Here is a 23796-nt window from a genome sequence, read left to right as displayed (position 1 = left end):
TTAAACAGTGCCGTAAAGTGTGGAGTGCACAGAATGCACTTTATCACTTTCTACAGGTCAGGGGCTGTGATTTTCAGTGGTCTGTGAAGGAAGAATTCAGTTTCTGCTCTGGCACATATTTGGGGCTCTTTGGGGCAGAAGTTGCTTCAGAAGTGTATGTTGTTTTTATTACACTGACATGTTTTCTCTGTGATGGATCAGATCTTGGATGAGGTTGAAAGGAGAAGGGGTATATCTGCTGCCCTGGTTTATCCATTTATGAGGAGTCTGATGGAATCTCCTTTTCCTGCACCTGGAAAGACCATCAAAGTCAAGACTTTTCTGCCTGGAGCTGGAAATGAGGTAAAAAAAAGAATGACAGACATGAAAATTGAAACCAATTCTCTCATCTCACAAATAATTATAAGAAGCAGTCAAAGAAATAAATGTGGCGAATCATGAAATAACGGTAGTGCAGGCTGTGGGGGATGGATCTAGTTAAAGACCAGCATTTTTATTCTTAACGATGAGTCCCTCTGATTATTAAGAACCAGATCTGTGAAGAGTTGAGTTGTGGAGATGTGTTTGTAATTCCTTATGAAGTTCAAATTATTTTCCACAGACTTCAGGGCCTCACACTGTTAACTGAAGAGCAGTGGCGTAGCCATTCTCTTGGTGTGGCCAAGCTCTGTCATGGTGTTAACAAGCTAGAAGTCCATCTTCCCCACCCGTTCAGGAACGACAAATTATTACAAGCTTCATTGTTGCAGGATTATGGCTAAAGGCTGAAGATGCTACCAACAGCACTTGGGGATAATTTTGAAGCATCGCTGTTCCAAAGTAGATAGCCATTTGTTTGCCTCTCAGTACAATAGCTTGTATATGGAAGAGTGAGCCATATAAAAAGTCTTGTGGATTTTTAGAGTGAGGTATGCACATGTGTATGTCTGTGTGTGTACATTAGAACCTAGATACTTCACAAAGTTAAGTTTCTTCTCCCCGCATCCTCCTTGTCAGGGAATATGGGGATCTGTGAAGTATCTGGGGACATGAAGAGCCACAGCAAACAACTGGAGCACAGGACCACGGATGTGCTCCAGCTGTTTGCTGGTGCTTTTATTTCCAAGGGTGCTGCTTCTGTGATTGGCTTTGGCTTTGTGAGACTGCTGCTCTGCTTCAGCTGAGTCGGGAAGTTTGACCTTTTGAAGTAAAAACCACAGCAAACAACTCAGCGGCTCTTTCTTAATTCAGCAGCTCCCTGTGAACTAAGAGGTTGTAACCCATCCAGATATAAATGATCCAGAATTTACAGTACATATGAGTGTATTTCTATATATAAAAGCATAATGTATCTGTATAAAATAAGTATAATTATATTTTATTACAGACTCTGTTAAACAGGCAAAAGATATAATTCAGCTAGATAGAAACTTAACATTGTTACATGGGTTACTGCAGAATGGCAGTATTTGTGCCATGGTTAAAAATGTGGTGGTTTTATGGGTTCCCCCTGCTTTTTTTTTTTTTTTTTTTTTTTACTAGTGGGTTGCTCAGTGCAGCAAATTACACTCTTGGTTCTTGAGGTCTCTCCTATAATTTCCTGTAACGTTACACCCATGTAACTGATTAAATGCAATTTGGGCCCTTGAATGCAATAGGAAAAAGAAGGTGAAGTCCTTAGAGTAAAATTCCCTGCCTATTGTTACTGTTTAGGTTGGGTCAGATTATCTGATGACATAATGCTATGGAGTGCTGTGGAGTTAGAACAGCAGACAGGTTGTCCTGTAGTGTCTTGTGGGCAGAAGTGTGAAAGATTCCATATAAAAGTGACCTGGAAGACATGTTGAAGGTCACAGGTTCACAGGGTGGAAAGCACCTTGGAAAAGCATAAGGAATTCTGAATGGCTGACATCAGGAATATGGGCAAGATTTAGTCATACTTTTCAGTTGGTCATCTAGCTGAAAATGGGCTCTTCCTTCTTAGCACAAGTGCCAAAATTATTCCCAAGCAAAAACTATGGCGATAAAGCCAGCCTTGATAGTAGTGTAACCGTGGGCGCGACACTACCCGCTGACACTACCTGAATAATCCTGGGGTACCTGGTAGCCAGTGGCCCCGCCCAGCTCCCTGAGTAGCTGCTGCAGGGTCCCCGAGTGGAGAGCCTCCCCTTACAATCAAACAACATTGCAGACCATTATAAAACTATTTACAGGATTTAATTATTTACAAGGTAACATGTAACATTTGTTGTACTGCATTGGTTATACCACATGACCTGGTCATGGTGGCTTAAAGGTTAATGTTTTTTGGATACACTTTCCACTAGGGCAGGGTTGGGCAATTATTTTGGGCAGAGGGCCACTAACCCAGTTTTGGCAAGCTGTCGAGGGCCACATGGGTAGCCCCACCCCTTGACAAGTACCCCGCCCCCTGGTCACCATCTTGGGACCAGTGTCCCAGGGCCAGCATTGGTGGGGCCCAGAGCAGGGTGCAGGCTGGTAGGGATCTGTGGAGCTGGGCTGGGCTGCACCAGTGCGGAGAGGGGGGAGCTGGCCCGGTTCCATAGAGCCCCTGCCGGACGGGGCCCTGTACCCCTGCTGCCCTGCTCTGGGTCCTGCTGGCATGGGCCCTGTGCTTCCATGTCCACTCACTCCCACTGCCCCCCCTGTAGTGTCTTGTGGGTAGTGCCCTGGTACAGGCGGGCAAGCCCAATGGGCAAGCCCAGAGCCAGTGTGGGGCCGGGTTATAAGCTGGTGCTGAGCACGGGGGGGGGAGGGGAAGTGGCCCCTCCCCCCCCCGGCTGGCGCTCTGCCCTGCAGCCACTCGCAGCCTGCATGTGGCTACCTGTGCTTGCTCAGGACAGCCCCACGTGGGCTGTGAGTGGCTGCAGCAGGGAGCTCTGGGCGTGGGGCAGGGGAGGGGCTGCTTTTCCCCATGCTCTGCACCAGCTGCTTCCCTGCCCTTCCCCCGTCCTCCCCCCTTACCTGAGCTTCCTATGCCAGGGCAGCCCCCTGGTTCGAGGCCAGAAGACCTGGCTGGGGCTTCCAGCCGGTGGGGTGGGGCTGGGTGGGCCCTGCTGTTGCAGGAGCCTGCTGAGCTTCCCCTTGGTCCTACTGCCCCTGGTTTCTGTCATCTTTGACAGGAACCAGGGACACATTAATTTTAATTTTCAAAATTTTTTACAGGCCTCATGGGCCAGATAGAATGGCCTCGCTGGCTGGATGTGGCCTGCAGGCTGTATTTTGCCCACCCCTGCACTAGGGGAAGGTATGCAAATTACCCATGATAAATAGGGAACCAATACATAAATACATTGATACGCCAATTAATAAACCATCAAGAACTTATCTACACAGTCTGTAAGTTGTAGAGTGTTTACTGAGACCTCTGTGTGCACTGCCCTGGCATTGTGTCTCAGGGAGCAGGACTGCCTGTGCCCCTGCACAGGATCTGGGGGCAGTGCCTGGTGCTGGCATCCCTCACACGAGCTCCAGGGGTCTTGGTGCAGCAGGCGGTGGCTCCTCCCCTGCAGTCTGTGGAAGAGAGCTGATTCCTGCCCAGACCCTAACCCTGGCTTAGCTGGGAGCAGTGTCTGGGTTACACTTTGTAACCATTTCCCCTGCCCAGCACAGCCTCACAGCACCCAGCAAATGCAGCCTCTCCCCCATGCCTGTTCACTCACAGGAAAAAAACCAGGGCAGTATCCAGCCTCTTCCCCTGGCCCTTCGTCCCCCTCCCCTGCTGTGCTCACCCAGCCACACAGGGACTTGCAGGAGGGTCTTCCCCGGCTTGGAGTCTCCTCTCTTGGGGAAGGGAGGGAGAATGGACACAGTGCAGCACTCTTCCTTGCCGCTGCTACTTCTGCAGGGCTCTGCCAGAGGCTCTCAGAGGGGCAGCCATGGACCTTTCCCTGGTCTCCAGCCTGTCTCTCACCCCCTCTCTCCCCGCTTTGTTCTCCTGCCTGAAAACTGTTCCCTTCTTCTAACCAAACCGCTCAGCCAATCCCAGGCCAGGGCTCTTCTCAGGCTTTTGCTGAGTCTCTCATTCAACCTGCTGGGGTACATCACCCCTCCCGCTTCCAGGGAGGCTACCTCCAAAGCAGCTTCACTCACCCTCAGGGCAAACAATGTCTTATGGGGACAAACTCTGTCTCTTCTCACTCTGTCCCTTTGCAGGGAAGCCCTTCCTATTCCTTCAGGTGGGTCCATTTTTAATACTGCTACAGTAGCAAACAAAGGGGCACACCAAAAACAGCTAGTGGACCAAAAAGACACTTGGCTTAACTCTGCTCTTAGTTTCACCAGTACAACCCAATTAAGTTATAACTGGCTTCATTGAGAACAGACCTTAATTCTTCTGTTGTGCCACCTCTAGCCTACACATGGATAACTGCTAATTGGGAAGCAAACATCATATTTTAATGAAGGGCAAACTGAAGTGCAAGACTTTGCCAAGCACCTATGGCATTTATAAAACTACTGTAACTTGCAGCGCATTGTTGCATTGGAAATCTAGCAATAGCAGTAGTTTCCAATGACCTAGCTCATTAATGTGACTTAAACTTCCTATCACAATTCTGAAGAATAATTTAACACTTTGTGGTGGGCACCTTTGTGAAATACGTGGGGATTGTAGCATTTACCAAACTCTTAATAGTGCTAGACTCTCTTTTCTCTTTGCTGCCTATGGATTATTGGAGCAGTGGGAGGTTAATGGATATGCAGCATTCTAGTGGGGTAAAGTTTGCGTGTGCTGGCTTTAAAAAAAAATCTAATCACAATATTTGAGTGTACATAATAGTGTTATGACAGCATTGTTTTTGCTGTAATGTCAGTGCCACTGAGCACAAACCATGCCACAGAAGAGCCAGTCTACTCTGTCTCTACTGTCCTGAACTGGTAGCCACAGTCTTAGGGCAGTTTTGCGAAGGCTGTAAATGGGATTTGGAACCCAGGTGCCCCTGTAGGATTGCACTTGACCTGCAAATCCAAGTTGGGACCCAGTTTTCAGCGCTATTGAAACCTAACTTAGCTTCTTGGGTTGGTTAACCCAAGTTAAGAATACATCCTTCTTTTAGCACTGTAGACACACTTTAAGGGTTTAGGGATCAGTGTAGGCCTCATGCTGTGGACTCAGCTGAACTACTCATCTGTTGAATAAAGTGTTTATAAAGTAGGATTATTTCCTTCCAGGGAATGTTGACTGACTAACTGCCAAGAGACTAGTTATGTGGGAGGCAGAGGAAGTATTACCTGGTGGGGAGGAGTAGACTGTAACGTTCCTCAGGAATGTTGCATCTTTTTCAGTCTATCTCTGCAAAGTTGAGAGTAAAGGGGAAAATCCGACCACTTCTCATCCTTTGAAACAGGGCAGGCAACATGTGCTCTGAGAGGTGTAGAAAACTATTGTAGCCCGGCCAGTTAAACTAACTTGCAATCTGTTGAATACATTCAGGTGATAGAGCTTCGGCGTCCAATGGACTCACGCCTGGAACACGTGGACTTTGAGTGTCTTTTCAAGTGCCTCAGCGTACGTCAGATCATTAGGATCTTTGCTTCACTTCTGCTGGAGCGACGTGTTATCTTCATAGCAGATAAGCTCAGGTAAGTAGTACAAGAACTTAAACTATAACATATTGTTGGAGCCAGCATTTGCCTAGTGATACAAAGTGAAAGATGGACAAAATTGTCAACTGTCAGGATTCTCCCAGCTCAGGGTTTGAACAACCCACATTGGCTTCAGTGCAAGCTGTTTATAGGAGGTGGACAAAGCCTCTGCATTGGATTCTCAGCTCTGTTACTAGCTGAAAACCATTTAACTGGTCTCTGACTTAGGTATTCCTTCTGTAATATGGAATTACGTACCAGGAAGCGTTTTCTGCATTTAGAAGAGTTCAGATCTGCCTTCTGCTTGGCACAGAGAATGGGTTCCATAGAGCTCAACACTTCTTACGCTTGTGGAAGAAGGGAAATATCCTGATTTTACAGATGGGGAAACTGAGCCACTGGAGGAGCCTAGGTGCACATTTTCATGCATTTACTAAATTTCAGTACCTAGTTTGAGACATCTCAGACCTGATGCCCATATGAGCACTGGTAGCTCCAGCTGTAGTCATTAGAAATTGCAGGGGTTTTATACTCCTGAATATCAGCCCTGAGTCTAGTTGAACCCCTGGCAACATACGTACAACAAAATCAGTGATTATTTGCCAACAGTCACAGAGCGAATTAGTTACATTTGGAGTAGGGTTTGGTGATCCTGACTCCCAGCTTCTCTGCTTCATTTACAAGAGCAGAGCTGATCTCAGTCATGTCCTCTGTGGTGACACATACCGTTCTGAGATGCTTAACTGCCTTGCTAGTAGGCTAATAAGCAGTTTCTGTGATATCTGGATTTTCAGCCCCTGGGTTAGCTGAAGCCTTTGCTGTGCAGGTATTTGCTGTGTAAGTATTTGCTATAAATTACCTTGGCCATCTCAAAATATAAATGTTCAGATCCCAGGAGGGTCATCTGTTCCTTCTTTTTATGTGAAGTACTATTCAGTTTCCTTTCTTTCAAAGAGTGTTAAAAACAAAGCCTTGTTGTATGGATGTTCAAAATCAGTGGCATATTTTATGTGACTAGGGATATGCCACAACATCATACACCAACATATTCCTTCTCTGTGTTACAAGCTGGAAGCAGGGTGGGTTGCAACCCTCCACTGCAGAGGCGGGCCCATTGTAGCAGCCGCCTTGGCATATAATGTATTGGATTCTTTAGGAATTAAAGCATTTATATATTTAAGAAGATTTATGGCCCAGATTTAAGGAATATATTCATATAATAGCTGAAATGAGAAAATACTTTGGGGTTGCAAACACTTCAATAAGAGTGATAATACTTTCAGAGGACACTGGCACTTGACAGGATAGATCAAGCATTAGTTGATGTTCTTAAAATCTCTATGAAGCAGGTCACCAGCCCTGTTTTAAAGCAGAGGAAACTGAGGCATGCATGACAAGGCCATAAAGAGAGCCTATGACAGAGATAGGACTCAAATTCAGGCATTTCTCCCTTCCTAATCTATGCTGTGTCTGCATGGCTGGCTGACTGAGACACAAGGACATTACAAGGAAGCAACATGCTATTGTTTCCCTTGAGATCTGCTAAGCTTGTTTTTCAGGTGCCCACAGGAGCTGTGAAACCAGTTTCTGGCAAAAGCTTAGTGTTCAGTTGTTACTGCTAAACACAGCCCATAAGGTAAACTCAGAGATGGTGTTATACATGGCATGCACTCAAACCCTGCAAAATGGAGGGCTGTCTCCTCTGTAGCCATCTCCCTTGCTGTCCAGGCCACACCTTGAAGGTGTGAGTATCATCTTTAAAAGTTTAAGGAAGGTATTTTTAATTATAACCTGATTAATAAATAAATAAATAGATGGTAAATAAAACAAAGACTATATTTTATTGCACTCAGAAACATCCAGAATCTCTTAAAAGGACCTCAAGGCCTGCATGGGTGGTTGAAAACACAAATGGATCCAGACAAACAAACTCTGTTAAATATGTTATCAGCCCTGTCCTCTGAAAGGCCTCCAGGAATAATAGCTGCACTTAGTGGTCACCAGTGTATATAACAGCAAAAATACTTTGCATAGTAACAGTTAACAACATTTAGGGGATAATTTCTTAAAGCTGTGGACCCGTTTCCAGGATATAAGCTGCCTTTCTTAGCAATATTCCTTGTGGTCTGGGACAACCAGAATGATTGCTCACCTTGTTGATAATCCTTTGTTTGAATGACCATTCAGAATGATTTAATTTCTTATAAACCCAGTTAAAAATTTTTGTTGAGTCCAGAGTTTGGACTTATCTTTCAAAGAGTGTCCAGCACATTATTGCTATCAGTGTAGGTGTTTTTAAACAAGGCCTTTCATGGACCTTCCTGCCAGTTTTCTACAGCAAGTTTACTTACATTGTTACTAGCTGATTTGCTTTGCTGTTCATTGAGAAGTATTGTTGGTACTTGCATGTAAAACTCCATGTGGCCTTAAAGAATGATAGGGCCCCATCTTCTCCCTCATTGCATTGTGCATAGAGCAGAAAGTAGCTCCTAGGGGATCCTATGTTAGGTCTGCTCCTACTAGATGCTGAGAAGACTCAGACCATTGCCTCCAGGAGCACCTGTGGGATTGACGTGGTTGGGAGATGACTGATGAAGGACACGGTCAAACTGTGAAGGTCAACATGGGTGCGATCTCACTCTCTGAAATGCTTCTCCCAGAAAACTGTGTGGTACAACACTTCAGCATACGTATGGGGGAAGAAACTGAGAGAGCCAGTGCTAACTTGGCCTGGAATACAGCTATGCTTTCAGTACTGAGTTAATTAAGGTCTGTATTGAACAGTCAGGTTTTGCAGATGTACACTTCTTTTTACACCAATGTACATTTCTCCAGAAGCTAACAGATGAGTCTGTTTCACGGTAGTTGGTTGCAGTAGGCATGATTACAGTGCTTCCTCACTATGAGAGCAAATATTAGCTGTTTTGCATTCAACAAACAGCTGACCCGGGATGGAATTGGATGTAACCTATACCAGCATATTTTACCCCAGTTTCTCCTGGGGTAATTCTACATCAAATTTGAGTAAGTTACACCAGCAGTTTATCTTGTCTGTCTGTTCCTTGTTGACACTAATATAAAACCTGGCTGCACTGATACAAATGTGATGTCTGTCTAAGCCCTTGGTGACATTTGGATTTACATTTAGATTAAAATGATGTCTATTCTGTGTTTGAATTACTGACCAGTATGCAAATCTGAGCTTCCAGTCTATTCTGGACCATTGTTTTAGTCATACCTCTTACCTGGGGACCTTGATATCTATTAAATATATTGCTTTTTGGGATTGAGGAGACCTGGGAGTTTGTGTGGCTTCCCCATTTACTGAATGAGAAGGAACAGAACCATTGAATCCTGGGGATTGCTGATTGTTGTAGAAGTTGATGCCCCCACAGTTCTGTCCCTGCACCTCTTCCAAACACTTACATTTATCCGATTGTTTTGTTTTGAACACCATTAAGTACTGGGAAAAAAGAGCTAGATGAGCGTGGTCTGGAGGACATAACCCCAGGGCTTAGAGCTTGGAAACTTGGATTCTGTTCTTGACTCTTCCACTCAACAGATGCGCAACCACGTGCAGCGAACTTCACCTCTCTCTGTTTCCCCTCCTAACCTATGTTTGTCTTCACTATTTGGAATGTAAGCTCTTTGGGGCAGAGATTGTCTGTCATTCTGTGCATGTGTATGCATGTGCACAGCACCTAGTGCTATGTGGCTTGAATAAGACAAGTCCTTTGACAAAGGCCTGGGAAAGGGACAGTAAGAAATGGATTTAAATAGGGGTGCACTGATAGAGATTTTTGGGGCCAATACCAATAGCCGATATTTAAGAAGGTATATTGGCCAATATTGATCTGATTTCTGATACAGGTGTGTGCAGCTGGTAAGTCCAGTGGTGGAAGTAGAAGGGGGAGGGAAGGGACATGGCAGAGCAGACGAACACCTGTACAGTGAGGGAGCGGGCAGGGGCAGGTGGTGCTGAGGTTGGGGGCGTGTGGAGCCGCTGCTTGTTGTGGGGAGGCGGCTCCCACCACTGCTTGCACCCTGGGAGGGTGGGGGGTGTGCCCCTCAGATCTGCACAGGGCGGGGCAGGCTGCAGCTGGGGCTGCACGGGACTCTTCTCAGTGGGAGCTGAGCTCAGAGCAGGCAACAGCAGCACTTGTAGGATGCAGCATCCACCCCAAATTTTGCTGCAGCTCAGCTCCCAGCGCTGCCACTGCCAGCCACCTGGCGCAGCCCCGGCTCAACGCTCTGCCTCCACCCACGCACCAGGAAGATCCAGGGCTGTGCTGGACAGCTAACAGCCATAGCAATGGGAGCTGAGCTGTGGTGAAATATGGGGTGGATCCAGCATCCTCTCAGCGCCGCTGGCACCCACTCCAAGCCCAGCCCCTGCTGAGAAGAGCATGTAGCCCTGCCCCCCCGGTCTCAGGGTGCAAGCAGTGGTGGGAGCCACTAACCTCCCTCCCCCATGCTTGCCCCACCCGGGCAGCGCCTGTCCCTGCCCCTGCCCCTGCCCCTTCCCCTTCCCTCCCTCCCTCACCGGGAGGGCATTGATCTGTCCCCCCATGCCCCTTCCCTTCCTCCCCTTCTACCACAAGGCACTGACCAACTGAAGGCAGCTCTCCACACTGCTAGCTCTGCTCCTTGCTGCCTGTGTGCTGCACTGCAACTGGGCACAGCATGGACATTTATCAGCCAAATTATTGGCCCCATCAAGCTGATATCCGATACAGCCAATTTTCTTTATATTGGTATCAAACCAGTATCAGACTGATGTATCGGTGCACCTCTAGATTTAAATTATATACTCACAGAGGCTTTCATGGGATGAAGTCTTAAAATGAAACACTCCAGCTCTGAGCTAAAAATTGTATGTCTCCCACTCTTTTTTCTTGTCTGACAAGGATTTTGTTTTTGAGCATCAGTGTTGAAGCTGAAGGAGTGCAGTGGTAACATGGAGAAAAATATGAAATATCTTGTACATCATCCAGACAGTGGACCCAAGAACCAAAGCAGGAAACTAAAGAGATTTTACCTAGGCTTGATTTTTTTTAATATATTCAGAAAACTAGATTAGAAAGAAATGTTGAAGGTTTAAGCTTCAAACAACGTGACACAGAAGCTATTTAATACATCTCCAAACAGGAAAGGATTTTCTACTTCTATACAGATTGTGCAGGGCAGGCATAATAAAAATGAGTTTAACTTCCATAATTGTTATTTATCATTCGCGCCGTGCCCAAAGTATGTTTGGTGCTCAGCAGAGAAATGATACCTCTACATTTCTGCCCTGGAAAAAGAACAGGTTTCAATGCAACAAGCGATGCCAACAGTAGTGAGGAAATAATGAGAATATTAACAAGCAGGTCACAGGATCGACTCGTTTAAATAAGCATGCTAACATTTCAGGTTTTAGAAGTATGTTGAGTTCTTTTCATATTTGCTTTCAGGTTTGTTTGTTTTTTTTGTTGCTTATAGTTGAGCAAATAATGGCAATAAAATCCTGCAGTAATTTGCTCATATTTAAAAATGAATTTCAGTTCAAGTCTTGTGAGAGGCCTTTTGCTGTTTGCTTCCTTTACCAACACAAATACTATCAGAAGGGGGATTTTAAGATCCAGATTACTTAAATACCCACTGAAAGGAAAATGGAGAAGATATGTCTGATGGTATCACATTCTCCCTTGCTCTCTTTTTTTCCCATTTCACTCCCCCTAAAACTGTGAGTTCCTGTTTGTGTCCCCAGAGCTCTGCCTACTGGCACTGGCTTTGATATACCCTACATGGTCCTGAGTACTTCTCTCTGAAGCTGGCAGAAGCAAAGCTCTCTGGGACATGTGAGGCTTTGAAAATGTATGCAACAGATGGAAAACAAGTTCTGTGGATTAGGAACAAGAGTGTTACTACAGATAGGGAGGCAGCAACAGAAAATAAATAGAAGTAAATAGTGGAGGGGGAAAAATCTCCCCTTTAAGCATTTTACTAAGGAAACAAACTCATGGGCATGTTTTTGGATGGGTAACATGTCTAAGTTTGTGAAAACAACTCTTCTCTCCCCCTTCCCCTGATTTTTCCCAAAAGAAGAAAGAAGACCCTCAAGAAGATCAGTTTCCCCTTGTTATATCTCCCGCTTTTTAAATCAGTTTTTCCCCCAGCTGTGTTTGCTTATCTTTCAAAGAATCGTCAGAAGATCCTGTCTGCATTTCATGCTATATGAGTCCCATTCAAAGCCCATAAAAAGCAATGGGATTTAGATCAGGTCTGTATTCTTTCATAAGCTACTAGATCTAGGGATACTAGTCTGTAACTTCCTCTGTCAAGTTTTAGTCTTGATGGGCGCCTGTAGACGTGTGGGGATGCTGTTCCAACATGCTTTAATTACTCAATTAATCAAGTCTGCCGAAGTGTTCTAATTAGCGCTCTCCAGCAGACTCTGTGTTTCATGTATTCAGTGTCCCCACACTTCACAGTGGCAGCAGGGGTGCTTTAATTAAAGCTCATCAAATGAGCCCGGCTGCCTTTTTGAAGTGCAGGATGCTGAATACACGAGACAATGCAGGTGATTTAATTAGAGTGATTCTCAAAGCACCTTGTTCCTACCCCTGGAACACGTGTAAAGACACCCCAAAAGTGTCCATTTAGCTCTTCCTTATCGCTAAAACTGTTTGTCTTCATAAATTGATTGATTTTCCAATGGACTGAAGTAATTTAGGACTAAAAGTCAAAGACATGCCTAAACCTAGCAAAAGTGGTGCAAAACGAGGTTAAGTGCAACTGTTATAGTACAGGGCTTTATATTGTTTATCTACTCCTTGCTTATAAAAATCAGTTACATAGGTGTAAATATGGTGGCCATGCCAGATGAGCAGGGGCATGCACTTGCAATGGCACAAATTGCCTTAGTGCTTGCCCCTGCCCTTGCCCAGCTCCTCCTGGCTCTTCAGCCAGGGAGAGCTGGAGACTGGGGCCAGCACTTGTGCTGGCCCCAGCAGTCTTAGCTGGTGGCTTGGTGGCATGGTGGAGCAGTAGGGGCAGCACAGAGGCTTGGCCAGCAGCCAGTGTTTCTCTGGATGGCTTGGGCTCTGATTATGCCAGCGCATGCTTGTTTTGAGTGTATTGTGTTGCTGTTTGTTCTGGAGCTTTTTTTTGCTACTGGGAAATCCCGGTAGCAAATTTTGCCAGTGTACTGCAAATTTGCAGTGCAGTGCGTATTTTAACATTCACCACTTGCAGTTTGTGGCACCTAGTATATTTTGAATCTAAAGGCATACCGTATTTTCTTGTGTACAGCATGCACTTTTTTGCCACCCAAAAACAGCTGCTGGAAGTTGCAGTGTGTATTATATGTGAGGCTATATACTAAAACCAGTTTCTGTCGCTTACCAGGTAAAAGCAAAAGGGGGAAGTCTGGATGTGATCCACAGGGGACAGAACAATAAGCAGGCTCAGCTCCCTAGTTGCTGCTACTCAGTTATTTAATACAAGGAAAGATCTTTTATATGTCATTCAGCCTTTATTAACCAAGATGTGTATCTTATTTAAAGGCATGCTGTCTACAAGAAAATATGGTACTTATGTTCCAGCAACTTGAGAGAGGCTCCCCCTCTGCTTCTCTGATCCCTGTTGTCATGAGACCTAGACAGGAACACTGTGGATAGGAGTGTGAATATTTGGGAAAAGTCATCCCAAAAGCATCTCTCTGAAAGCTTTATGGAACTGTAGGGAATCGGTGTGTTCACTTATGAGAGGCAAGGGCTCTCAAAATAAATACTGTCAAATGATGTCCTTTCTCCAGTCTCTGTGCCATAGGTTTATGTTTGGCCTTATTAAACTTGGAATGTTCAGAGCTTCAACTTTTTTCTTAGTCTGTCCTATCTAAATCCACTGTTACGTTAGTCAAGATACCAAACTAGACGTGACAAATGCTATATAGAAAGCCATATTTTAAGGGTTAAGGGACAAATAGGTCACAATATTCTCAATAGCTTCACAGAGAAACACTGTAAGTTAGCAGACGAAGTTATCTCAAGATCCAGTGCCTGGAAAATGACTGTATAAAACTGGTAGGGAGATTGAACTTTTTAACAGTGGGGCTAATTATTGCATCTGGGATTCCAACTAAAACCAAGTGCAGCAGTGGGGCCAATTAATGCTTGGAACAGTTCCAAGGGAACTGATTCCTTCATCACCACCTGAAGTCTTTGGATTTCATTTGTACAAGTTATTCTCTAATTCAGCCACAAGTGCCTGGGTTCCATAGCATTTTCGTGTCTAATGTTCATGCCCAACAGTATTTTAATAGTTTATAAAGAGATAGCCAGACCTGGCAGGGAGCTTTTATTTCTATAGCAGACGAACAATAAATAAACATGTTTTGCGCATCCTTTCTCTTGTTACAACAAAGGGATATGACATGCAGTGTAAGAGTGATCACTGGCCAACTTGCCTGCTGGCCAGTAATAAAGATTTCATTAACTTTCCCATTCTAACAAAAATGACAAGACAAACATGACACTAGTTAAGCTGACCATGGGAAAAACAAATGCATGCCAGAAACCTGCTTTCTAGGGAGTATTTGCTATGGCTGATCACCAGCCAGAGCTGAACATCATCATTCAGGATGTTTTTCAGTTGGCAAAGCAGATGACAAGAGACATACCCCCAACACAAATAACTCCTGTCTGTGTAGTGTCAGGCTCGGTCTTGCATTAAGCCAGAAGCTCATGGTCCCCCTTGTCTTGAAGTAATTATTTTTCTTTCTTTTATCTCAACTGCACTGAAGAGGAAGGGTTAGAAATACTACATACTATGCCCACCAGGGTGACTAGATTCGTATTTTAAGGCCAGAATGCATATGATGATGATATGTATGCCTTAGGGTTTTTCATCCAAATATCTAACTGTGTTTTACAAAGGAGGTTGGACTAATCCAAACGAGAATTTCACCACCAATTCCTGCTGTGAAAAGAATTATCTTTCCCACTATTGCGGACTAAGACAATGGTTGGAACATATTTTGTGGCTGGAATGTCTATTTCTCATTCAAGTTGTGAACATTTCCATTTATTTCAGTTGGAGCTAGGACAGGCCTGTATTGGCAACTTGCTTAGAACCCGGGGACTACTCTTTTGATCAAAAACAGTTTACAGGTGCCTTCATGTTTAACATGGAGGTACATCCCAGGGAGCCTGCCTAGGTGCCTTACCTTTTTCACAGGCATTAATGTGAGAGTGAATTCTGATAAAGAGTTAGTTTATGTACTCTGTGCCCTTCCTCCACCTTCCTAGGGGATATTTTAGTCATGCCATTTGAGGCTTTGGCCACAGTGCTGCTGTAGGAAAGCATCATCATTATCTCATTTAGGACTTGTAAAAATAAGTCTCTCTTTGCTGTGGCCCCCACTCCACCTCCTCCCTCCAGTGTAAATGAAAATAAGATGCATAATAGGCCTCTTCTTTAGATGAGGAGGGGGGAGGGGGTTGGAAATCAGTTTTTAGGACTGTAATTGCTCATTTGTAAATTACAGCATTTCTGTAACAGACCTTCCAATACCCAGTGACTTTGTAGGGATTCCCCACTATCATTTCCTAAGTGAACACATTTCTTTTCTTTTCTTCTTTTCCTTTTTTCCTGCTTCTTGGCCAGAGAAGAGAAATCCTTCCTCCATCTTTGGAGTAGTGATTTTGTTAATGTCGCAGTGATCAGCAGCCAAGCTAAAACCATCAATATGGATGTTAATAAAAATAAGTAGGATAGAGTGGCTTGTCATTAACAGTTTCCTAGGGTAACTCAACCACTTTTGGTACAGATTTATGCTAAAGAATTGTCCTATGGGAAGGATCTGGATGATTTTGTGGAAGTTAGGTTTAACTTTCCATGACTGGAGACTTTTTCTTTTAAGCACCTGAAAGAACTTGGGCAAGTGGTTGAAAAGTCCAAGGACAATTTCTTGCCAAAAATTCCTTTTGCTTGAGTTCTGTGGAGAGTGTGGTTGGATGGCAGAGATTGGAAAAGCCAAATCTCCATTTCTGAAGAGCTCTTTTTGTGCACTAATAATATGGAAGCAGGAGATGGCATTTTGATTAAAATCAAGAAACGTTTCCCTGTTTTGTTTTTAAATAGTTAAGTGTTTTATAATTATTCAATGATATGCTTCTTTCTTTTTTATTGTCATGTCTATGATTTAATCTTGAATCAGCGTGATGCAAACGAATTTGTGTCATCAGCTAGGACTGGGCTTTTTGTAGATGACATAACCTTGGGGGCAGCCATGACACCAACGTGGCCATATGGTGCCTGCCCAGCTTGGTCTCTAAAATATCCTCCCTTTACTTCTCACCTACCACATCTTCTTGTTCTTATTAACAGATGGAAAAGGGAGGCAGCCCATGGGTCTTAGAATGAGCCTTGGTCTATCCCTGCCAATGGACCTGCTCTCTCTCTGACACCACTGATGGCACCAGTCCCTCTAGTTAGGTAGGTCTTCCTGGCCCACATGTGCCCCAAGGCATCCATTGCCTTATGGGCTAATCAAGGTTTCCGAACCTCCCCTACAGCCATGCCCATGCCTCAGAGGTGTCACACATCCAGTGGGACATTTGTCCCCAAAACCACCAGGCCACCTCAGGTCTTTACTCCCTTGTTGGGGCTTCAGCCTTCCTGGCTTCCACCCCTATACTCTAGCTGGTCCCTTAATCAAGGCTCACTGTCTCAGACCTAGCTTCTGGGTGCCAGCCCCTTATCTTGCCTCTGGGGCCTTTTTCTCTGCTCTGCTTTCACTCCAGGCCCCCTTGGCCCGCAAACTCTGACCTTTTCTGAGCTATCTCTTTCTGTTCTTGGGCTCTGGGCCTCCCTGGCCCCAAGCTCTGCTGCTTCTTATGCTTCAGACACCCCTGGGCCCCAGGTTCTGCTCCTCTCTGGGCTGTCTCTGCTCTTCCTGGGTGATATTCGGATCCTTGACCCCTGGCAGGGCTTAAGGTGGTCATGTACTCCCCCCCCCCCCAGACACTAATGGGACCTCCAAACCACCCCTTTCTAGTCCCACCCAAACCATCGGTGTAAATTCCTAACCGAGTGTAAGGGTGTACTTGGTAGCCATGTTGGTCTGAGACAAAAAGACATACAAAAAACTAGAACTCCTGGTTCCAAAATGATTCCTTTTATTAGACCAACTGGAAAATGGCAAGAAAATTGTCCTTTTCTGCAAGCTTTTGGGATCAAAGTCCCTTCGTCAGGCGCTGGGAAAGGTAATAAAAGGTATCATTTTGGAACCAAGAGTTCTAGTTTTTTGTATGTCTTTTTGTCTCAGACCAACATGGCTACCAAATACATCCTTGAAACATGGAAGATGCCAAATTTTAGCTGATTTTGGATTTAACTTAACTACAGAAGAAGGAAGTTTTTTTGCCTCCCTGCCTGCCATCTATCACCTCCAGGGAAGGAATTTCTACCTAATCAACATACCAAAGAGATACTCAAAGAGATACTCAACACAGCTCACAAAGACACTCTCATGGACCAAGAGGGGACAGACTTCATCTTCAGCTCCCTCTGTCCAAAAGTGAAGTTTATTTGCTACCTATGGGGACTTTTTACCATCTTGTACCATCTACACTTTTCCCAGAGTCTGACTAAGGGACTTTGATTCAGAAAGCTTGCAGAAAACGACAATTTTCTTGCCATTTTCCAGTTGGTCTAATAAAAGGTATCATTTTGGAACCAAGAGTTGTAGTTTTTTGTATAACCCAGTGTAAGTCCTCCAGCTAGAATATACCTTCGCAAATGGGTCTAAGCACAGACCCCAGCTCTTACGCCACATCACTCTGCTCCCCTCTACCCTGAGTCCTCTTCCCCTGCAAGTCAGCAACCTTCTACTTTCAGGGTAATCCAAGTGTCAGCCAGGAGCTTTTCTGCAGCTCTCCTGCCCTGGAGCTCTCCCCCCAGCAGCTCCGAGAGGCAGACTGACCGCTCTGGCTCAAGCCCTGGGTTTACATGGCTAGAAACTATGCTCCATTTTGGTCATGTGACTCCACAAGCTGCTGCAGGTATTTTCTGACTTAGCTTGCCAGTCAATTCAGCCCTAGAGGAACTTACTGCTGCTGGCCTCTGCTGTAATAATGGTTTCAAGTAGGTAAATCCCCAGGTACTTGTTTCCTGGTTGCTCATAATGGGCAACTTTCCTCCTCCTGGGGCTCTCCCTGCTGCTCCTTCCCTCTTAAAGAAACAGGAGCCTCTGGCTCTCGGTTACAATGGCCTATAAGTGCTTACTTTATCCAGCTGTCTAACTGGAGACCTGTACAAGAATGGTTGGGAGGAAAATCTGATAGATTTTAAATTCTGAGGGCTTTGGCTTTTCGGTTAGGTTTTGGTTCACAATATTGCCTTCAGAAAGAGGCTACACTATGCAATTACAATAGCTTTTGAAACAGGAATGGTATAAAGATACCATATTTTCTTGCATACAGCATGCCCCAGAATATAATATGCACCTTGTTTTGAAAGGCAGAATGAAAAAAAAGCTTTTTCTTTGTAACAAGCAACTGAGTAGCAGCTAAGGAGCTGAACCTGTTCATTATTCTGTTCCCTCTGGATCACTGCAGATTTTACTTCAGTTTCACTCAGTAAGTAACAGAAACTCTTCTTACCTTATATATCAAATATGATGTTCAATTTAATTTCCAGCAGCTGGTATTTGGGGAAAAGTGTGTGTTGGATGCAAGAAAATATATGGTTTTTTTTAGCATTTGGATAAAATATAGTCTCATGCATAGGTAAAATGAATCCTTAACTACTTTCCCTCTGGATATTATCTCCTAATGAGCATGAGTACCCAGCCCCTGACCTGGCTAACAATTCCACTTTTTTTAGAGTAGGAATCTTTGAGAACATATCTTAGTTCTACCATCTCAGGTTGATTAGGAGACACCATCCCATCGTGTTGGATAGTGATCTGGCCTTAGTTATACCTGTCTGTTATCGTCTGTCTAGACTGCAGCAGTACAGTATACCTGGGTATGAAGCCATCAGCACTTAGGAAATTCCAGCCGGTACAGAACTGCATCCCATCTCAGCTGCCAAGCTGCCATAATCATAGCAGAACTGCTCCTCACTCTCTGCTGGTTTCTCATAGGATATCAAATCAAATTCAGGGTTACAGTCCCTATCTTTAAGGTGCTCAGTGACAGAGGCCTAACATATCTGAAATATTATTTAAATTCCACTGTTCTGCTCTTTAGCCAGAATTTGTGAATTTTCTACTGTAAGGGTGAAGCTCACCTATGCAGGAGACAAAACTTCCTTGGAATCTAGTCCAAGACTGCAAACAAACTTCCACAGGCTCAAAACACACCACTGCCTCCACTTCAAGTACAAGGTGCCCTTTTAATGCAGTATTGGAAGGTATTCTATTATTTACAGTTATGAGGGAGGTAGAAGGATCTGGACAGAGTAGCATAGGACAGACTCAGGGAGTTTTAACTAAATGTATATGATGAAAGTGGAGCACTTTTGTTCACTCAGTGCTCTGGCAGCAAAGGCAGCAGCAGGACATAGACAGTGATACAGGCTTCTGTACAGATATAACCCCTGTGTGATACCCAGGGGCATAATTGTCTGATGAAACACAGATCCCCAAACATAAATCAGGGAAAGGAGCTGATTTATGAATGTTCTGTTAATGAAGCAAAAGAGCTGCTTCACAAAAATCTAATAATATTTGAGCTGCCTGAAGGTCATCTCCAGTAGTATTTGTGGTTCATTGGAGACTATCCCACAACAACATTATGGCATTGGCAGCCTGGTAATCGGGAACTGTTCCACTACTGATATTAGACAGGTGAGGGGCAGAGATGTGGAATTCCTTTGCATTGATTTTACGAAGGCTGCATTTCTTACCATGCATTGTAAAGAAACATGCATTTGACAGTTTTGCCTGCAGAACACCCCACCAGATAAATCCTGGATTGTGACTCATTCCCTTACAAAGCAAGGTTTGCCTTGGCCAGTTTTCATGGGAAAAAATACTTTTTGCAGGGTAAGGGGGGCAGGCAGTTGCACCCTTTATGTTGTAACCACAGCTAACACATTTTTGTACAGGGGATAGCTGATAATTAGGATGATGTGATGTGGAAAATATGCATATCCTCCTCAGTGTTGTGCCCCTCTTTCCAGCCTTATCACTGAGGCTTGTTTGCGCTTGTGATATGTCACACAGCTAGCTTGCCTAGAGTGATCGTGTCACAGTGCACATTAAAGGGGTTTCTGCAGACTTTCATTAGGCTTTCACTCTTGGCAAAGAATTTGCAATTCAGTCCTGGGTTCTGTTTAAAGCTGCTTCTGCCAGAGGGAAAGAAGATTGGTTTGAAAAATGCAGAAACAGTGAAGGGGCTGGCTGTCAGGCTGCAAGACATTGTTTGCCAGCAGGGAGCATCCCCGGGCACTGTTGGTTTGCTTGCTTGACTCTCCCATCCTGGCAGAGGAGACTGATACTCTCCTTTGTCATTTCATCTTGAGAGTCAAGGACTTTCACCTCTGTTGGCCTTATTTCAAGTTTAATATTGGGACTATGTACCTTACTATATAGGTCTGCTATAGCAGTTGCTTCAGTAGCTTGGATAGTGACTAAGGGCTGATGACACCAAACTTTGGGGCGAAGCATCCACACCAGAAGACAGGCGGACAGGCTCAGCAAATGGGCGGACGAGTTCTTCGCCTCAGTGTTCCTAAGCGAGAGGCATGACAAGTCTCTCACTGGGAGTGTAGGGAGGCAGCAGCAAGGCACCAGACTTCCATGCGTGGACCCTGAGGTGGTGCAGGGTCACTTGGAGGAACTGGATGCCTTTAAGTCGGCAGGCCCGGATGAGCTCCATCCGAGGGTACTGAAGGCACTGGCCGACATCATTGCAGAGCCACTGGCGGGAATATTTGAATGCTCGTGGCGCACGGGTCAAGTCCCGGAGGACTGGAAAAGGGCCAATGTGGTTCCCATTTTCAAGAAGGGGAGGAAGGAGGACCCGGGTAACTATAGGCCAGTCAGTCTCACCTCCATCCTTGGCAAAATCTTTGAGAAAATCATCAAGGCTCACATTTGTGAGAGCCCGGCAGGACAAATTATGCTGAGGGGAAACCAGCACGGGTTCGTGGCAGGTAGATCGTGCCTGACCAATCTAGTCTCTTTTTATGACCAGGTCACAAAACGCCTCGACGCAGGAGGAGGGGTGGATGTCGTATACTTGGACTTCAGGAAGGCCTTTGATATGGTATCCCACCCCATACTGGTGAACAAGTTAAGGGGCTGTGACTTGGATTACTGCACAGTCCGGTGGGTGGAGAATTGGCTGGAGGGTCGCACCCAGAGAGTTGTGGTGGATGGGTCGGTTTCGACCTGGAAGAGTGTGGGCAGTGGGGTCCCGCAGGGCTCGGTGCTTGGACCGATACTCTTTAATGTCTTCATCAGCGACTTGGACGAGGGGGTGAAATGTACTCTGTCCAAGTTTGCAGATGACACTAAGCTATGGGGCGAAGTGGACACGCCGGAGGGCAGGGAACAGCTGCAAGCAGACCTGGACAGGTTAGACAAGTGGGCAGAAAACAACAGAATGCAGTTCAACAAGGAGAAATGCAAAGTGCTGCATCTAGGGAGGAAAAATGTCCAGCACACCTACAGCCTAGGAAATGACCTGCTGGGTGGCACGGAAGTGGAAAGGGATCTTGGAGTCCTAGTGGACTCCAAGATGAACATGAGTCGGCAGTGTGACGAAACCATCAGAAAAGCCAATGGCACTTTATCGTGCATCAGCAGATGCATGACAAATAGGTCCAAGGAGGTGATACTTCCCCTCTATCGGGCGCTGGTCAGACCGCAGCTGGAGTACTGCGTGCAATTCTGGGCGCCGCACTTCAAGAAGGATGCGGATAACCTGGAGAGGGTCCAGAGAAGGGCCACTCGTATGGTTAAGGGCCTGCAGGCCAAGCCCTACGAGGAGAGATTAGAGAAACTCGACCTTTTCAGCCTCCGCAAGAGAAGGTTGAGAGGCGACCTGGTGGCTGCCTATAAGTTCATCAGGGGGGCACAGAAGGGAATTGGTGAGTATTTATTCACCAAGGCGCCCCCGGGGGTTACAAGAAATAATGGCCACAAGCTAGAGGAGAGCAGATTTAGATTGGATATTAGGAGGAACTTCTTCACAGTTCGAGTGGCCAAGGTCTGGAACGGGCTCCCAAGGGAGGTGGTGCTCTCCCCTACCCTGGGGGTATTCAAGAGAAGGTTGGATGTGTATCTAGCTGGGGTAATGTAGGCCTAGCACTCTTTCCTGCTTATGCAGGGGGTCGGACTCGATGATCTATTGAGGTCCCTTCCGACCCTAGCATCTATGAATCTATGAATCTATGAACCTGATGGTGTTTAACACCGAAAAATGCAAGGTTCTCCATCTTGGGAGGAAAAACCTGCAGCATCCTTATGGGCTTGGCAGTGCTACGCTGGCTAGCACTACGGAAGAGAGAGACTTGGGGGTCATCATTGACCACAAGATGAACATGAGCCTGCAATGAGATGCTGCAGCTAGTAAAGCAACCAAAACGCTGGCTTGCATCCATAGATGCTTCTCAAGCAAATCCCGGGACATCATTCATCTCCCCTTCTACTTGGCCTTGGTGAGGCCACAGCTGGAGTACTGTGTCCAGTTTTGGGCTCCACAATTCAAAAAGGATATGGAGAAGCTTGAGAGAGTCCAGAGGAGAGCCACACGCATGATCAGAGGGCAGGAAAACAGACTTTACGATGACAGGCTAAGAGCCAGGGGGCTCTTTAGCCTGGAAAAGCGCAGGCTCAGGGGTGATCTGATGGCCACCTGTAAGTTTATTGGGATAACCACCAGTATTTGGGGGAACATTTGTTCACCAGAGCGCCCCAAGGGATGACGAGGTCGAACGGTCATAAACTACTGCAAGACCATTTCAGGTTGGACGTAAGGAGGAATTTCTTTACTGTCTGAGCCCCCAAGGTCTGGAACAGCCTGCCATCAGAGGTGGTTCAGGCTCCCACATTGAACACCTTCAAGAGCAAATTGGATGCTTATCTTGCTGGGATCCTATGACCCCAGCTGACTTCCTGCCCTTTGGGCGGGGGGCTGGACTCGATCTTCCAAGGTCCCTTCCAGCCCTAATGTCTATGAAATCTATGAAATACTTGTGTATCAGTTAAAAATGTTAATCTATCCAAACACAAACTCTCATTTTACAGTTCTTTGCTTTCTTTTAAATAAAATCATAATCAAAATCATAAACAATTAAGTGTTTATATGAGTTTCTATTGCCAGAGAATATATTTGGAACAAAGATCACTCACCCTTCTACATAACACACACATACATGCACACCACCCCATTCCTGCATCCACATTGACTTCTCTATTGAGAGAGGCCAAATTTAGTACCAGAGGGGTCTCAGAGGGTTTGCAGGTTTGCTTCAGGTCTGGGTAGGCATTCAGAATCCATCCTAACCTTATCAGAATTATTCAAGTCTCCACAAAGTTAGGCTGGATACAACAAGAGAGAAACTGCTGAGTACCTTGGCATTTACACTTGCAGTAGTGGGTAGAGTCAGCTGGCACAGAAAAATGCAAAATGCAAACAAGCTGTTTTACTAACAGGCCCTTCCAACTGCCTTTGAACTGCAAACCAGCTATCATTCTCATTTCACTCAAAGTTGGAGATCCTGTCCCAGCACAGGCACATCCCACAATATCTTTAAATACAACATGAAATTAAGATGGAAAATAAGCAAGAGATTAGTAAAAGATGACAAGGATTTTTGTAACTGCAGCCTTTGTTACTCAAGTGTCAGCACTGGGCTTTTAGTGCGTATCAGCTCCTGTGTTGCCCATGACTCTTTGACAGTGGACAACATGACAGCAATAGCAATGGTAGCAGGATCAAATCAGAATAAACTGGTATAGTGCATATACACTGAAAAGGTTTCTAGTCAGGAAAAAAAGAGTACTTTACCTAAGCTGCAGTATGCAAAGAAGATAGCCTGAGTTGACCCTCATGCTTACATCAGCTAATTTAGACCCTTTCCATACCACCTGTAAAAAGAGCAGGATCTTGAATGATGCCGTTGTGCTACACCAGTTCTGCTTCATTAAGAAGTAGGTGAAGCCGGGGTGGGCAAGTATTTCAGCTGAAGGTCCGCTTAATGTGTTTTGGT

General features: G+C 45.3%; 1 protein-coding gene across 3 annotated transcripts in view; it reads left to right on the top strand.

The window, feature by feature from the left end:
- The window catches only part of DENND2B (DENN domain containing 2B), a 303230-nt gene that overhangs the window by 255144 nt on the left and 24290 nt on the right, over nt 1-23796 (top strand). For all 3 annotated transcript variants that reach the window (XM_090032660.1, XM_090032662.1, XM_090032661.1), the window contains 2 exons: nt 202-342; nt 5435-5583. In XM_090032660.1, the coding sequence (XP_089888786.1) occupies nt 202-342; nt 5435-5583 (290 nt within the window). The remainder of the gene's footprint in view (nt 1-201; nt 343-5434; nt 5584-23796) is intronic.

Source organism: Crocodylus siamensis, chromosome 2, assembly GCF_052110815.1.
Source record: "Crocodylus siamensis isolate JL-2025a chromosome 2, ASM5211081v1, whole genome shotgun sequence".
Taxonomy (NCBI): Eukaryota; Metazoa; Chordata; order Crocodylia; family Crocodylidae; genus Crocodylus; species Crocodylus siamensis.
This window is presented reverse-complemented; position numbering and strand designations above follow the sequence as displayed.